The following is an 18,943-nucleotide window of genomic DNA, read 5'->3' on the forward strand; positions in this document are numbered from 1 at the left end:
AATTTATGTTTTATATAAGGAAAAGATACATTTGCTCTAAAGTGTAAATTAATTGCACTATTCCCCAAAGTCTTATCGTTTTCTTATTCATTAGCTTTACAACTTTGGGGACAATTATTGTATTTTGATAAGTTGGTTCATTAATTTGAGTGTCCAAACGTTTCAACTACTAATTATAATCTACAGAAGGGATAATTTTGTGTATCTTTATTGGGGATGTAAATCAAATTATCTACCATTGTCTTATCCCATTACACTGTTAAAAATAATTTTTTTTTTTAGCATCAGGTAATACTATATATTCTTCACATTAATGTATAGTATCAATCCGTACGTACTAGGAAAAAAACCTCATTACGATACAAGGAAGTTTTCAATGCTGTATTAAGTATTAGGTAATGTTTTGTGAAGTAACATGTAGTGCTAAATAATGTATTTGTCTGTAGAGTATTATCCAATACGCTCTTGGGAATAAAATTCAGTACAGTAGAAGTAATTTTTCATTACCCTCCTTCGCAATTGTTGTTACCCTCTATCATAATTCTTGATACTTTGTAGAGTATGAAACTGTTTTACTTTGCATGAAAGATCAGTTTATAATATATGATTATTATATGTACATATACATTTTGTTATATCAACAAACATACCAAGCAGAGCCATAAAACATTAATTTAAATGTAAATTTAGTAAAAAAATTACTTTAAAGATGTTTAGGACTAAACATTATCCTTAAAAATAAAATCTATGGTCAGTCATAATTACAAAAAACAAAATTATAAATCTGAGCATAAATAGTAACATTTCATCTTTGTCTAAAACGACCAAGCACAAAACACTTCCATGAGAGGTGTGCATGAATGGTGTCTGTTTCAATTATTCTTTACTGTACAGATTCGTACCCTAGAACGTATGAATAGTTACTATTATAATAAACCATTCTCTTGTGTATTGTCTGATATGCTACAGCGTATGAAATAGTACTAAATCAAGAAACATTTCTACAGCGTATTTTCCGATACCCTACAACGTATAAAATATTACTATTTTTATAAACTTTTCTACAGCTTATTCTATAGTACCCTAGAGCGTATCAATCGATACTAAAAAAATGTATGTGTTCTGTATAGTAATAATTATTGTGTTATATAGTATTACATAGTGTTATATATTAATTACATAGTTGTAGCGTTCTTACGGGTCCAATACTCTCCAGAGTATCAATTGATACTAAATAAAAAAATTATTTTTAACAGTGTACATACCTGCCTTTTACTTAAAAATTTTTTTTTCCATAAGTAAGGATCAAAAACAATAAAATAACAAGACTTTTAAACTATTCCATTATTTTAAAAAATCTAAAATTAGTTTGATTGTGGAAACGTTTCAAGGCTTATGTTGTTACACAGAAATTAAGTAGGACAACACCCCTTGTTTGTAATACTTGGATATACTAATGCAAAAATATGGTTTTTTTTTATATTTTGTATGCGAATATGAGTTATTAGGTTAGCAATTTGAAAGGTATTATCTGTAAGCCTAGTAAAGCAAAAAAGTACTTTTATCTTTGATGCTTTGGTCTTAATAGCTATAAAGTTTTTCTATTGAAAAACTGTAAGTAATTTGATTTAATAAATGACTACTTATTTTGATTTTGATTCTAATTTAATATCAGCCGCTTGTTATTGCATCTGATTAAAATTGTTCCCTATAATTCTCTACCTAGAATTGGTTTATAAAAATTATATTTAAATGTATTCAACCAATCAATAAACATGAATTATTGATGCGTATAATTTTAGATGAATCATGATATTTTCATAAAACGGTTTGTAAAGAATTTATATAGACAAACTTTATTTTATATTTTCAATGTAGCATGAGGATCATACTGAAAAGTTATATAACGTATCGTATTATAGATTTTTATAAAAATAAATAATATAACTGTACTTTATCCTATTATTTTTATTTTTCAATACGCGGAAATATGTTTTCAATACAATACGATGATTAACTTTTATCATATGGTAGAAATATAAACAAAACGAAGTAGCGGGTTTTGTCGTATTTTTACACTAGTTTTCGATAGGTTATACAGTGTGTTTTTTTTATGAGAACTTTTTTGGAAGCAATTTTGCCCCACTTATAGTTATCAGAATTTAATGATTAATGGCTTATTTTCTTCGTTTTTTAGGGCAATTAATAGAACAACAAAAATATATTTCAGTTTTCATTTAAAAAGTACAGTAAAATCTAAAATTCAAAACTTAGGTGTCAACATCTAAAAATGGTTTTAGCGCATTTTTCTTATGCCTAAATCTTCTAAGAAAAAACTTAGATTTTCTGTAGTCGACTTTGGGGAGCCAGTACTCCCTCCCTAGTTGAGATATGACCTTTAAACTTTGATATGTTCTAGTACATGTCCCTAATAGTATCTGTATAAATTTTTACCTCTATATCTAAACTTTGAAGTGTTTTGCAGCCATTCTTGCAAAAGGTTGAATATTTGAGCATAAGAAAAATGCGCTGAAACCATTTTTAGATGTTGACACCTAAGTTTTGAATTTTAGATTTTACTGTTTTTTTTAAATAAAAACTGAAATATTTTTTTGTTGTTCTATTAATTGCCTTAAAAAACGAAGAAAATAAGCCATTAATCATTAAATTCTGATAACTGTAAGTGGGGTAAAATTGCTTTCAAAAAAGTTCTCATAAAAAAACACACTGTATTAGGTTATGTAAATGTTAATGATTGCCCCGCTAGGTTATAGCCTCCCGTAGTGGCTAGAAATAGGAGAAAAGTTACTGTGAAACCCACAACTTCGTTTTCTTTCCATAATCCCAAAATATTAACCATAATGCTTTTCAGGTGATCTTCACTGTGATCTTTACAACTGAGTGTTTGATGCGTATAATAGCTCTGGGCTTCATCATGCATCCCTCTGCCTACCTAAGAACCTCATGGAATATTCTAGATTTTACCATCGTCATGATTGGGTGAGTTGGTTTATTTCACGCTTTTTTGGTTATTTTGTTAATAAGAGGATTAAGGCGTACTTTAATAATATTTCAACTAATTATAGCGGTTTTTCTAGAAAGCATTGTTTGTTAACCAGGAAGAAGGGGAAAATGGGCTGTAAATTATATCCTGATCCCCAATGTTTTATAATCCCCTTTCATTGGTTTAGTTAATATGGGGACTTTTATTACATTTTGATTGGGTTGTACAAACTGTTAGTGTCTTAACTTTTCCATCAATTATGTTAATTTAAAAAATCTTTTTTGGTTGAGAGAGAGAGAGGGGGTTGATGTTTATTTTTTTAACCTGACGCCTTACTACTCTTTTTATTCTTTTTTTAAATTTAAAAAAACATAATTTTATATTGAAAATCTCGATGTTCTTAATTGTGTATTATTACATTTTAATTAACTAATTAAAAAGGCATCTTAATATCATTAATTGTTCATGTTTATAATTTATAAAAGAGCTTTTTGTACATTAATTCACTAATCTCTGTGTGTTTTTATTAATATATTTTATTTGGATCTAGTACAGCAAATGGTAAAATGATCCTGGAATCGAATCTTTCCTAAAAACTTAGAGGCTACGTATATGTTGTGTTGTACATAATTATAAACGGATAAGTCTTTATAATAATAATTTATAATAATTTATAATATTTAAGACTAAAAATCGCAGCGCACGTAAATGGATGAGAAAGGCCTATTTTATGCGCGTTTTATCTAGTAAGGCTATTTCAGATATTTTTTGGTTAAACCGATATGCTCACATAATATGTACGTTATGGCCGATAACATTTACTTTTTAGGTTGATTCGATTCCAGCCATATTTTACCCTAAACTGTATTATATCCTTTTTTATTTATTTGAAATGTGTTTTTATAATTGTTAATGTTATTAAATTGCACATTTTATTCAAATTTAATGCAATTTTAGTCTATTTTGTGCTGTGATGAAGTAAGTATACTGGTAGTACCCAAATCAAAACCCTTTTTTTAAATATCTAGATTAGGGCTCGGCAGCCGTGTGTCAACCAACAATTTATTCCTGTTTGTATATAAAAAAATTCTAATGCTAACATGGGGTTGAAGCCCGACTGCCATGTCTTGATTTTAAATCTTGAAACATATAAATGTAAAATATTTATGATAATTTTGCAAGAAACAAGGGCAGCTATGTACATAATTAGTGCAGTAAATAACATTTCTAAAACGATTTCCAAAGTATCTTGATGCGCACTGAACTCTTTCCCCTACTATTAAATTGAAAATTTGGGGTAGGGCTAATATTTGGTTGTTTGTTTAATTTTGGGAGGGGGTTCATTTCTTAATAGGCACTTTGAGGGAAAGCACTCGATGCTCGTCAAATGCAATTAACGTTTCGTATATTTTGAAATTAACTATCTAACAGTTGAAGTTAGAGTCGTTTAAACGTTTACGGAATTTAGGACAAAACCTACATCTAGAGGAACTCCGCTACTAAAAATGCAAATTTCTTTTATTTGTGTTGCATTTTTACATTTGGAATTGAGTTGACAATTTTATTTTTTCAGCATTTAACAAAAAAAATCTAGATTTTTTATATCACAAAATGTGCAACACGTATAAAGAAATTAGTCTATCTAGGAAATTCAAAGTAAGCTAGAAAAAAGTATCCTTACATAAATTTAAGCTTTAAAACTTTTAACAAGATATTTTTTGGATCAATTAACGACCAAGGTCAAATGCAGGGGTGACAAACGTCAGAGTGGACACTTAACCCAATCTAACCTATCTTTAAATACCAAAACCCTGCAGGGGCATATTTGTATATTCATATCTTATAGAAATACTTAATTAACTTAATATTTTGTCCACTCCGACGTTTGTCACTCCGCATTTGTCCTGAAACCTATATTTATCCAATTATAAAATATTTAATCGTTGAGTCAAAAATTGATCCATTTTCACTGTAAAATAAAGGGATCTACTGCATTTCACGGTAAAATATTGCTGGTAAGCAATATTTCCAAAAATCTATGAATTTTAAAGGCTGCTAGCTGCCAAACGGCTGATCGTACAGATGATACCCGCACACCATTTTAAGCGGCATAAGAAGGCCTACAAATAGTCTGGAATAGCCAAGATCCAATTATGCACAGGGAAAGCTTCACTGAAGAAAAAACGCGTAAAATAGGTCTTTTTCGCGCATTTCTCTGCACTGCGAAATAATTATGCATTATTGATTTATGGCTATTCCAGATTATTTGTAGGCCTTCTTATACCGCTTAAAATGGTGTGCGGGCATGATCTGTACGTTCAGCCGTTTGGCAGCTAGCAGCCTTTAAAATTTATAGATTTTTGGAAATATTGCTTACCAGCAATATTTTACCGTGAATTGCAGTAGATCCAAATAAAGTTTTTCTGGTTTACTTTGATTATTGCCTAAATTGTATAAAAACTCATGATAAGAAAAAAATAGTTTTAGAGTTTAACTTTACCGCTGTCACAAAAATGCTTAAGAACTTTTTCTATCATTATATAAAAAGGTGACTTTATAAATCTTATTTTAAAATGAAATTTATTTAGTTACCAGTAATATTCTAATGCCACATATTATTTTACTATAATTATAATTTAAGAAAGACAAAATAATCACTAAAGCTCTAAAAAATAGATTTAGGCTTTACATAAGAATAAAACACAGGACTATTTTAGACCAAAAGTATAGAATTTTTTGTTGACGAAATACTTTAATTTTTAAAACTAAATAGAATTTAGAAATAAAGCCATATGAAAAAGCTTTTAAAAATATTAGATAAACGGGAAGTTTTATAAATGTGTGTGGGTCATATTGATGCTATTCGAGGTCAATATGAATAAATCAAATGTATAATGTCCTCGGTATTAAAACCTTATTTATGAAAAAAGATTTACTAATCTTGTTAATTAGTTTGACTACTGTAATTGCAGAAATTATATAATAACAAACATTACCCTAATTTTCTTGCACTTAATTACTAAAGGACTTAAGCTTGAAAACACAAAAACATTTAAGCTTTTTGCATTTAGAATATAGGATTGCAACATCCAAAATAATTATTGCACATTGGGGCAAAGGCTGGCCTAAAATATGGTTTGCTGGTTGTACCACTGACTAGAACTTTGATATTTTACTCACTAATTACATATTCCAGTATTGTTTTGAAACTGAATAATATGCGATGGATAAGTTTTTAATCTTATTCATTTTCATTTTGATATTCACGGAAAGCTGTCTATAATACGATAGGATAAATAACTAATATGATTGCAAGCACTAGTTCCATATTTGATCATCATTTTAAAAGCTAAAAAAGTACCAGTAATCAAATTGAATCATAAAAGAATAAAACCACTAAACGTTTTGTCGCATGCGGGAACCATGGGCAGGGACATGGCAGCTGAACTTAAATTCATTCATTCCCCAACTTGATTGTGATTTATTTTTAATTGAAAAAGACTTTGGCACCCCCTTACTTTTAAAAATAAATTGAAAATGAGAGTAGTTGGGGTTAAATATTTTTTCCCATGCCTAACACCTGTGGTGCCCTAAACCTGCAGAGCTACACAGTTCTTTCCCCCTTCCTCCCCAATGTTCTTATATACATACCTGGACAAATGTTGATCTTCATTTTTTCATGAAATCCTACTAGCTTGACAGACATAAATTCAAAATGCTTGTCTCTTTCTTTGGTAGGGTTAAATACATAAATAATTAAAGCAGCAATAACAGTTAAATGTTTTTTTTATGGCATATTACATTTGTAATTACCTTCATTTGTACAATTAATTCAAAATAATAATTCTCCTAATTTTATTATTAGTTAACAATAAAGACTGATGAAATTTAATATGTCAATCTTTTTTCTCTCTTTCAAAACACCTTGATCCATAAAGCCAAGTTTTTATGGAGAATATGTGGTTTTGTATTCTTAAATTCTAAATTAAAATGATTTAGGAGACAATAAAACTAAGTTCAAAAGAACAGAAAGAATGTTGTACTTTTTTTTATAATTAGGAGGTAGATTACTTTCACAAATAATTTTCCTTGTCCCTAAATCCAATAGTGTTGGTTTTATTGTTTTATATTGGTGGTTTAACCATGGTATTACAAGGCCTATGGTCTAATTTATTAGCCCAATACATTTTTATTTGCCTGGGAAAAAAACTTCTCTAAAAGTAATGTTGTGCACTAAACCAATCAATGTGTCATCACTAGCGATTATAAGAGTAAAATTATTCGAATCCCCGGGGCTTACCATCTAGCCCCAATCACCCCTCATTATAGAAATAAGTTTAAAGTAGGAAGGAGGTATTATTTTTCCGTATTACCTAACCTCTGCAGTAGGCCTAACCCTGAAGGGCTACCCAACCAAATTTGACCTGAAGTAGAACAATTTATATAAAAATAATAGCACAACACTTTAGTTGCAGGGTTTGGTGTAGGTTGAGTACAAAAATAACTAAGGTGGAAAATTTACCCTGTACAACTTTTAATATTGTACACCTAGTTTTGATATTGTCTTCAAGATGGGAAATAAGGATAAGGAAGGTATAATTTATATCTTTTTAATATAATCTTTGTATTGATTTTAATAAATACATTCTGCAAATCCTGTAACAAAATTTCATATATAGAAACTTACATCAAAAATCGGTGCTCTTTTCCTCCACCCCCCCCCCCTCTACGTTAAAAATAAGAGGGAAAATCTATTTTTTCCAGATCCATTACCCCCTTAGGGGCTACTCAATGTCAAATCCTTCCCCCCTACCTTTTCAATTTAATTTAAAATTTTAAACAAGGTACTCTCAGAAATAGCGCTGAACTTTGCATTATAAGAGATATAAGTTTTCCGGAATTGTAATGTAGGGAGTAGATTTGAAATCAGCATCAAATTTTAAGGATTTTTTATAAAATTCGTTTTTTGTATAATTCTTTATCTAAAAGCGGAAATACAAATTAAGTTAATTAATTTTGGCATCTGTGATTGGTGGATTTAAAAAATCTGCGCTCTGATTGGATGTCGTACATCATTCAACCAATTAGAGCGCAGGTAGTTTAAAATCCACCTATCCTATTGGTCAAAATTAATTAACTTAAAATGTATTTTCGCTTTTAGATAAAGAATTTTACAAAAAACGAATTTTATAAAAAATCCTTAAAATTTGATGCAGATTTCAAATCTACTCCCTACATTAAAATTCCGGAAAACTTATATCTCTTACTTTGCAATAACAAAACGTTTGTACATAGAAATAATAAATAAAATATAATTTCAATGATTATAATTAAGACGATATTTTGTATAGATTTTTACCCTTCGACATTTTTTTTCTACAAAAGTTTTTATATAAGAATAATCTTCCCTTTAGATTAGAAAAAACGACAACAAAATGAAGACAAAATGGAAATAACTAATTAAGAAATTCTTTGAAACAAAAAGAGCAAAATAAAATAAAGCTGTAAAAATGCTAAACGCTTATTAAAAGAAAAATATATTTATAAATTTATTTTCTATTTTAATGGCATAAAGTCCTTATTTAAATTTATGTTTGAAAATCAAACAATAACCCTTTATATCAATAAATATTAAATGAGTATTCTATGCCATTATGATGACACAACTTAGAATTTCTGAATTTTTAAATTTGCCACTTAAATGAACCAATATATGAGACTGTGGCAAAATTCGTAGTGCATCCTCTTGTTGTCGGAAGGTAATAGGTTTGAATCTCGGCTCAATACCGAGTCATAACTATAGTGAAGACATAAATTGTGGAAGGAATACCTTGGCCCAAAACAGGCGCAACCATGCACAGCTATGACTTGCAGACAAAGGGCGTACAATTAAAGAGTTAAATTTTCTAAGGGCGTTTCTAAGGTTTGGTTTCGAAATACACCAAAATAAGATCTCATCAATCTAGCCTATTATTGGATGTTTATTGACTAAGGAAACGCGTTCATTTTAGTGGAAAATGGTAAACTCAGAAATTTAAAGTTTTGTCATCCCCGTAATATATAGTTTGACAATAAAAGCCATAAATGCAGTGAAACAGAGATAGATCTATGGAAAAATATAATTCTTTCCCCAAAAACAAATAAAACATACAAATTGCAGAATTTTCCATAATCTATCTTTGTATCCAAATAGAACTATGACGTACAAAATATCACGAAAAAATGTAAAGCAAGTTTTTCGAGTTGAACATATCTATAAAAGGGTCACACAAGCCCTAAATAATAGCTTTTCAAAAACCTAACCTAACCCTTAATATAATATAATGATGAATATAAAAGATGTAGTTAGAATAAAAATGATACATATTTGATAAAATAAATAACCAGAATGTTAATAATTTGATGAAGGGAAAATAATCAAAGACCTTCCCAATGAAAAACTTTGTCCATGTTAATTTTAAGATATTTTTAAGATTATTAATGTTCTGGTTATAATAAATGCTTTTTATTTACTATTTTAGTTATGAAATCCTAAAGTAATAATATTTTTAATTGTTCAGGGTTGTGAGTTCGATTCTTGCAAGTTTACAAATTGAAGGATTCGACGTCAAAGCTCTCAGAGCCTTTCGTGTTTTGAGGCCTTTGAGGCTCATTTCTGGTGTACCAAGTAAGTTTATTTCATTTGACATGGTAATACACAACTACAACAAACATTTTGATTCAACAACCTTTGTTTTAAAGTCTTACCTTATAATACTAACCACCCCTTCCCCACCAAAAAGCAAGAAAATTAAATTATATTTAAAATAATGTTGGAAAAGGTGGCTTTGATTTTTTTTTGGTAAAAAAGGCAATAAGAGATGGGGGGATAGTTTTTTTTAATTTTTTTTTGTTTATTTTATGTCAGGTTAAATGGATTATATTGGACACTGGGTAGCCCTACAGGGTTAGGAAACGACAGTTATAATATCCCTGTATCCCTGGCTAGGATGCATCCCAAGGTAATTGTACCCAGCCAAACCAAAAGCATAATCACAGGGTGTGGTTACAAAAGTTCTAATCTTACAAGCCATTCCAATTTTCTACAGATCATTAATAATATGTAATAGTGGATTTTGTTATTTCAGTATTTTCAAGCATGTAAAAATTAACAATTAAAAAGAACTTGTTCTAATCATCTTTATAAGTAATATTTTTAGACAATTTTGAATTATATTATTCCAATCAATGGCATACAGGAGGAGTGTTGTAACCAGTCCCCTGGTGAAAAGGTGGTTGTTTTATTAACCCCCACAAAGGATCTAAACCCCCAAAATAGCCAATGGTACAAACCACTTAAAAGTTTAAAATTGGAGCTTTAATTTTATAGGCAAATTGTAATTTGATAATATGTCATGAGAAAAATTTAAATATAAGATAAAAATCTTAGGATTTTCCTTAATTTATTGACTAAAGTTAAAGTAACCGTAAAAATATACAAATATATGAACCATATTGTATCCTTATATAACGTAATAGGATGTGTGTCTGTCTGTCTGTATTTTTGTTCCAATCGATCCTCTAACCATCTTATTCATAACGGCCCTCCTAGAAAGTGAATCTTCTTATAGGTTCTAAAGTAATAGGAGGTTTGTGTTTTTCACCAAAAAATCTTACCAATGGCTTAATCATTTATGGCTCCTCTCTACAGTGAAGCTTCTTGTAGTTTGATTTTTCTTTACTTGGGTTAGGTTTAAGAGTTAAGTGCAGCCTATGCCAATAACGAAATTAAATCGAAAATAATCCCTAAACTTGATTTTCAGCATACGTGGAGGGGGGGGGGGGGGGAGCACTTAGTAGAATTGACGACCTTTTTATCTGCCCCAAATTATTATCGTAGATTTAATTCGCTTGTTTGCTTTACCTCATTCCTGGTTAAGTGTCTAAAAGTAAAGAGAAAAACCAAATAGTTTACAATTGTCCTCGGCCCAACATTATTTATTTTATCTTTATATGTGTGTTATTTTTTCATCTATTAAATGTATTACATTTAAACAAAATAATTACCTTGTATTTGAAATATAAAATAATAAATTGTCAGTGTCTCAGTGCAAGTGTATGTAGTAAAAATTGTAGAGACTAGTATTATTGAAATCTAATATTGCTTGTTCTTGCAATTTCTCTTTTATCTTGCCGGAATAAAGATGTTGGTAAATTCGGCGGCCGCAGCTCATTTTTTGGAAGGTTATGGTTTCGCATCCTAACCAAAAACTTGGTCTATGAACTATTCAAAGCTAGGACTACCAAACAAAGACCGTTCAATCAAATAGCTGGATTTTTTTTGTAATTTTTCAACTTAAGTAAAGATTAGTAAAGCCTTTTTAAAAGTTTAGATTTTTACTTTTTTTGGCTAACTTGTTTATCTTTAAACCCCAATTCATTCCCTAAAAATAACGTTCTACGTCTTTTTGTTCGTTTTATCTTTATATATAACAAGAGAGAGAGAGAAAGAGGGAGAGATTGCTGAATTGATGGAATTTTTTATCAAACATGAACGATTCTGATCGTTCATTTCGCAGCAATAACTAAATTGCTATTTAAAATACATTTAAAAGGATATTATTTTATTGAAACTTTAATTAAGAAAAAAAATTTATATGAACAATTTTATGTTTTAAAATTTAAGATTGATGAACAAAAATAATGGTTTAATAAACAAGAAAAACTATCAAGATTACTTGGAATGGAGAAAGGACTTGCCACCTTATCTAAAGAGTAACTGTGATAATAAAAATATGATTGCAATTTTTTGCTTTGTATAACTTTGTTATATTTTTAGCATTTTTTTCATAAAAATAAGAAAAAAGCTCTAAACCAATATTGACTTAAATGGACAATAAAAAGATATATTAGAAACTGGATTTTTTTCTCTCTTATTGTTAGTTCATGCACTATAGACTGCGCTCTTAGCTTTTAAGGGCTATGTATTTAGAGGGGTATGGATAAAACAAACCCACGACTTTAAATTTAGAAATAATATACACTAAAACCATCATAAGACCTATGTTAAGCTTCATAAAAATAGATAATTCAATTGATTCAGTTGTAAACATTAAATGAAATAACAAAAATCCTTACTACTTTAATTATTGGATGGAATTTAAAACTACAATAATGCCAAATCTTTGAGTAGAAAAACTAAAAGTTAATAAAGTCTTACATAAAAGTATTCGTATTCCGAATGAATAGAAAACAATATAAACCCTAGTATCTGTCCAGTTATTTAAATAAGGGACTCCGATATACGTCTGGTAAAATAAACTTGTAATGTGAAATAAAATTATGTAATTCTTTAGGTAGGGGGACGTTAACTACTACATCCCCTAACTAAGGTTTATAATTCCACTTCCAGCCAAGAGAAATTATGAATATTTTTAAATTCTACTTATTAAAAATTTCTTTTCATAAGTTCTACTAGTCTTTTCACTAATAGGCAAACATATCCTTAGTTTAAAGTAAAACTAAGGGATCTAAAGTGATTAGCCAATGGACAAAAGAACATCATAATTGGAATCAATCAATTAAAGTACCCAAAAGTTTTAAGCTAGGATATGAAAAACGAGGTTATAAAACCTTGGTTACCAGTGCAATTTACTGTGCAATGTCCCCTCCCTGCCTGGTTTTAAACTAGAGAAGGAAAAAGGAGAATAAATCTTTATTAGATCCGTAGAAACCATTTAAAATTGGAAAAACCAGGTTTTCAAGGAAAGTTAAAGGAACAATGAATAAAATTTTCGATAAAAATCTATATATTTTACTTGAATGTTGTACCAGATTTTCATGCACTATTTTAAAGTGATGCTCGCAGCTGGCTAAAATAATGATACCCTATTATGCTTCATAATTAAAATAAATACATGTATTTTGGTAGCTTAAAATCTTCCTGATGGATCGAAGAATTTTTTCTCTAACTTTTCTCCTAAAATTTTACTCCTTCAAATTAGGAACTTTGTTTATCACTATAATAAGAATTATCAGATTATTGTCCATTGGCCTATCCCTGTTAAAAATAAAGCTATTGGTAAATTTTGTTTTGGTTGCTGTAAACTTTTAAGATTTTTTGCAAGAATATTTTTTCAAACTTTTACATATATTATCCTTGTTAGAATTTGTATGATGTGGAGGGAACATCAAAATATGCTTTGATACATTATATACCAATATTATAAACCAAGGTAGATCAATTAAGATCTTTGGAACAGATTAAGAGCATATACACAGAGCTTCAACTAATATCTAATTAATACAATTTGATCAGTATGTCTTAACTACAAATCATAATTTATCTACATTACAAAGTAGAACGATGTCTGTCTGTCTATTCGTCAATATGTCTGAAGTATAAAATCTCGGTAACCGCTGAAGAGATTTGGGTTCTACTCTTCAGGGAATATACCTACTGGTCCTGTGGTGGTTTTAGGCTATTTCTTCAGGGTTTAGACACCCACGATCACATCCAAAAAAAACAAAAGATCCCCCACATTTTTAAATTATAAAGTTCATAGAAGCTAACAGATATTATATTATTTTAAGACTTCCTTGTATACATAACCTTACAAAATAATACTTACAAACATACACAAACACACACAAGTAACCCCTCCCCCAAACAATTTGAAGATTAATCAAAAGATCTGCTTGAGATCAAAGCTTGTGTTGGTTGTTGTGGATGGGTTGTATCTTGTTCAACATAATTATAAACTAGGCCTCCAGGCCTCAAACTAATTCTTCACTCTAAAAAAAAGTTATGTGTAAGCCTTCTAAACAGTCACACAACTTTTTATGGATGCGGATTAAATGGAACTTATGGGTGAACTAAGGATAATGATGTAGAGAAAAGTTTTTATGTTTAGATTCTTAAGACACTGTGACTGGTATATTAGCTTTTAAATTACTGACTAAATACATATTGTAAATTTGTGCTTGGAGGAAGGGGTCATGGGGTCGACCCTACCCTCCGACCCCTTGATGATAGAAAAACTAAACAGAAATTTGTAAAGGATTACATTAATTTCTAAGGGTGATTTCTTTATATAGGGTAAATTCATCCTAAATAGTTATACACCTTCTAGAATGAAAGATATACAGATTGAAAAACATCATATTACTTTTATATAAGGACAATACCCATGATTATATGACTTTCAAAAAGTTTCTAAAATAAATGAATGTTTTTTTTATGGTGTTTGTTTATCTCACTTTGCAACAAGATATTCTAGTAAGGAAGTAATGACTACCTTCCTAATTTTAACCGTACAAATAAAACAGAGAACAGTAACTAGTAAAAGGATAAAAAAAATGGAATAAAAAAACAAGGATGGTGTAAAAGTTTGTCAGAATCACATTCCCATTTCTCTGACTGAAATAAATCTGTTTAGGTTTACAAATTGTGATGAACGCTATTCTGATGGCTATTATACCTCTGATGAACATTGCGCTGCTGGTCATCTTTGTCATCATCATCTACGCCATCATCGGCCTCGAGCTGTTCATGGGCGCCTTCCACAAAACCTGCTTTGACATCTATACAGGTGAGTGTAAACATTCTGTAAGTTTTAGATCAAACATAGGATAGAATAATGAAATATTATTATGATGTACATTATTTCACCTGAAAATTTTTCAAGAATAATAAAATAAAATACCTACCAGTTTTGTTGGCCCAAGTGACCAAAGGAATAATTATTTTATTTCAGTTTACTATCAGTGGAAAGCTGTCTTTAATACGATGTTATTATTACGCGACCGTGGCTCAACACGTAGCGCATTCGCTCGTCGACGGGAAGGTGATAGGTTCGAATCTCGGTCCGACCCCGCGGCATAACTAAAGACGTTAAAAATGGTTTCTACTGCTGCTATGTCAGGTGTGTGACATAAATAGTTAGAGTAGGGGGAATGTCTTGGCCCAAAACAGGCGCAACTTACTACCATGCACAGTTAGGACTTCTCAGACAAAGGTCGTGCAATCAAAGGGTTGGTTGTCTGTCGGGCAAATGGATTCTTTACACTGCAATCATAGGGCTTAGGGCTGACAACCCTATCCCATGTCCATAAAAATAGCCACATTGTTACAGAAACACTGACAAATTGTCAGCGGCCTATGCTCCCCCTGTGGAGTGAAAAGGAACACAGTAATAGTGTCTGACTGATTATGACGTAACAAAAAAAATTAGCCAATGAGAGGCCACTATAAATTTTACCATTGGTCAATAACGGCCTCTCATTGGCTAATTTTTTTTTGTTACGTCATAATCAGTCAGACACTATTACTGTGTTCGTAAAAAGGGCTTGTTACTGTTACTGTTACTGTTATTATTGTTTTCATCTAGCAACCGTTTACAAAGCAAAAATATTATTTGATATTTTAAAGCTTTTAAAATCAAGGAATTACTCAAATATAGAAAAAAAAATTTTTATTTTGTTTCTATTTTCTCGTAAGGTCAGGTCTGTGTGTTTTCTTGATATTTACAAAGTTCAGGATTATCTACTGTCTACTATTTTACAATATGGGTATATTACAGCAAAACAATTACGGCAAAAAGTGAGAAATAGATAGATAATCTGACTCGTATTAAAATGTTTTAATTCTTGCAATCTTTTGTGTTCTTATATCTATGTATATTAAGTCACTTTTATATAATCGTAAATATTCGGCTTAAAAGATTCAAATTGTAATTAAGTCGATCAATAAAATTGGATCGATTTTTTCTTAATATTCAAGTCGTTAAAATTACATACTTTTTATTTATAATAAGTATTTTATATTTACCAAATTCGAATTTGTATAGGAATGGAATGAATAGAAATAGCATAAAAGGTTATTGAAAACTTAATGGAAATAACAGTACAAGATTAACACATGAAAGCTAATTAATTTACATTCTGAAAAATTCAGTAAATATTATTTTTTCTAAACTTAAAAAAAATATTTCTTTAATATCAAAGATAGCTATTTAATATTTAGCTGTACTAAACCCAGGTTTAACAGTGGGTGTTTTCAGCAAATATGAGTTCTAAGTGGGCAAACAAATAAATTACAAATCGATGATTGATTTTCAGATTTAAAAGGCTTTTTCCTTCGAATTTTAGTACTAATTTTCATTTTTTTTCTCATTTTGAAATTTCAAATAATTTTTTAGTTGTAAGTTTCGCAGCTAGTATTCTAATTAATCCTTAGTCGCTTCGCCCCTAGTATCTAAGGTAGTGTGATGAAGGTAAAGAAAATAGCCTAAAACTACTTCAAGCTATCCTTAAAAATACAAGAAATTTAGATCAGGATTTTGATTTTCTTTAGTTTCTGACAAAAAAAACCTATCTACTTTCTACACATTAATAATTTTGTGAGAAGCTTCACTTTAAAAGGCATTTTGTTTGCCTTTATTATAAGGAAATAGAAAAGTATTACTACAACCTTCCTCTACTGGAAGTATTTGTCCAGCATTCAATAAAAGAAAATAACCTATAAGATTACATTTTATTGGTGTGCAGTTTCTTCAACAATTCACACAGATAGAGATTGGGAAAAAGGATTGACCGTGGATACGAATGTATTTAAAGATGTCATTTAAAAAGTATAAACTAAATATTTGAAAAAAGGACCTTTTTACTTTTATTATAATATAAAATAGAGTATACCTAAACTAAATAAGAAAATATCTATTTCAAAACATGCATTTTACATTTTTTGTTCTAGCAGGCCAGCAACGCCCCGAGAGACCTTCAGGGGCACTTAACAAAATGCACTTTTAATTTCACTTTTAAAAAGAAAATGAAAAGAAATGGGGAAAGGGGATTTTTCCAGGGGCGATTTTAAAAGAGGCTTTAAAGTAAAGGAGACCCATGTCGTTCTTGCAGTTAACGATGTCTTAATGTCCACAACAAAAGACAGACCAACATCCTATTACTTTTATTTGAGGGTTATTTTGCTAATTTCAATGTGCACTGATCATTTACGCAAGGATTAGCAATTGCAATTTATGAATGTTATATTTCTTGATTCGGCTTTGTTAAAATTGCAGCGAATTTGAATAGGGTAACTGACCATTTGCTGTGATCAGCACCTGCGAAATGTAAATCCACTTTAACTGCAATAAGTACATATGAGTTGGCTGCTGATTGAAAGGAAATAGTAGCTGTAGCTGCCAGAGAGAGAGAGGGGACAGTGGACTGTTTATTACACTTGTCCCCAAAGTTTTATAATCAACAACTTTGGAGAATCTACTGAATTTTATTGGTTGATTAATTAAGTTGAGTATTCAAACGTTTAAACCACTAATTTTAATTTACAGAATGGGTAAGTTTGTGTTTCATTGGGGATGTACATCAATTTATCGACCATTGTCTTATCCCTTTTGCTCCCTTTGCGGCTGCCAATCCTCGTTATCCAATAGTTTAATATGGCAACGTTGAACTTGAAATGTTGTTGACAGTGCCAAAATAAACTCACATATGGATTAACTCTATCTCTAATCCAGCCTTCCAATTTGTCAGGGAGGGAGGGGATATTGCACTGTAAATTACACTTGTACTCAAAGTTTTAAACACGTTTAATAATTTAAATTCTCCAAGATTGAATTTTTATTTGTTTGTTCGACTTTAAATAATCTAGAGAAGGAACATTTTTAAAAGCGAAGCTTTTCTATAATTAGGGTTGGTCCGTCCGTCCGAGACAGATAGCTTTTTTCGTATAATCAAGTCCTAAAAATGTAAGTATGTTCATAAACATTATCCTGTATCAAGCAGTTTTTTCAACAAATTTACTTACAATTTTGCTTCGACTCTTATACTTTTATATTCTGATCATTCAGTTCTGACACTATACAAGTGTTAATGTTCGTTGTCCTACCGTTTAAGTGCTTCGCTTTTATTAATGTTGTCATCCTTGTTTTATCATACTTTGGGTTGTATATCAATTTAATAATCATTCTCTAATCCCTTAACAGCCCTGCAACTTCTGCATTTATAGGAAGATTTTAATACGAAAATACCACATGAAAATTTAAAATAAAAAGTTCTATAATTTAACAATTTTGAAAAAAGTAGGAGGAAAAGCCAATTGAGAGATTGATAGTTATTTATCGCATCGTGTTATGGACAGCTTTTCACGGATATTAAAAGGGACCGAAGTCCGGGATAACAAAATTGGTTGTAATTTAATAATTTTATTTTAATAATCGTAGAAAATTGCCTGATAAACATGATTTTTCAGCATTGAAAAGAACCGGTCCTAATCCAGCGGATATTAGTCGGTTTCGAAGCAATACTAGAAAAATATTAATTGTAATACACTGCTAATTTTTAACCAACGAATAGGTGAAGTGTTTATAAAATTTTAGTTACCAGTATGATTTACAGTACACTGTTCCCTCCCTCCCTCCATTATTGATAATTATATTTTCCAGGTGAAATGATGGAGGACCCAACACCTTGTGGAGGTATCTATGAGTGTCCAAATGGTACCGAGTGCAGAGGTGAATGGGAGGTACGTACTTTTACAATTATAGAGTGGCTACTCATATCAAAATTTAGTGTTTACAAATACAAATTTAGTAGTGAAGCTATTCTATAATTCATCTCATCTGTCCGTAAAGCTATAGTGAAACGTGATTTTCTCGGTTGATATTTGAGATAGACTTCTAAAATGTTTATTATATTATTTATTTCCATAACCTGTGTCCATCCAGTCTGTTTTGTCCGTCTGTTTGTTGTTCATGCTTCAAAAGACATGAACACTTATTTTTTATAAAGGTTGCATGATTTTTTTGCTTATTTATGACAACTGGACATCTACTCTATACCTCACTTGTCTGTTTCAGGGGCGTCCAAGCTTTTTTTTTTGGGGGGGGGGGGTAAAAATTTTTTAAGGGGGGGGGGGGGTAATTCGTTTTTTTTTTTTTGGGG

At 30.2% G+C, this 18,943-nt stretch overlaps 1 protein-coding gene across 2 annotated transcripts in view; it reads left to right on the top strand.

Moving 5' to 3' along the window:
• LOC145326065 (muscle calcium channel subunit alpha-1-like) overlaps positions 1–18,943 on the top strand; it is a 214,471-nt gene that overhangs the window by 130,591 nt on the left and 64,937 nt on the right. For both annotated transcript variants that reach the window (XM_080169161.1, XM_080169162.1), the window contains 4 exons: positions 2,873–3,000; positions 9,565–9,671; positions 14,422–14,574; positions 18,445–18,524. In XM_080169161.1, the coding sequence (XP_080025287.1) occupies positions 2,873–3,000; positions 9,565–9,671; positions 14,422–14,574; positions 18,445–18,524 (468 nt within the window). The remainder of the gene's footprint in view (positions 1–2,872; positions 3,001–9,564; positions 9,672–14,421; positions 14,575–18,444; positions 18,525–18,943) is intronic.

Source organism: Acartia tonsa, chromosome 8 (assembly GCF_053477335.1).
Source record: "Acartia tonsa isolate MP-2025a chromosome 8, ASM5347733v1, whole genome shotgun sequence".
Lineage (NCBI taxonomy): Eukaryota > Metazoa > Arthropoda > Copepoda > Calanoida > Acartiidae > Acartia > Acartia tonsa.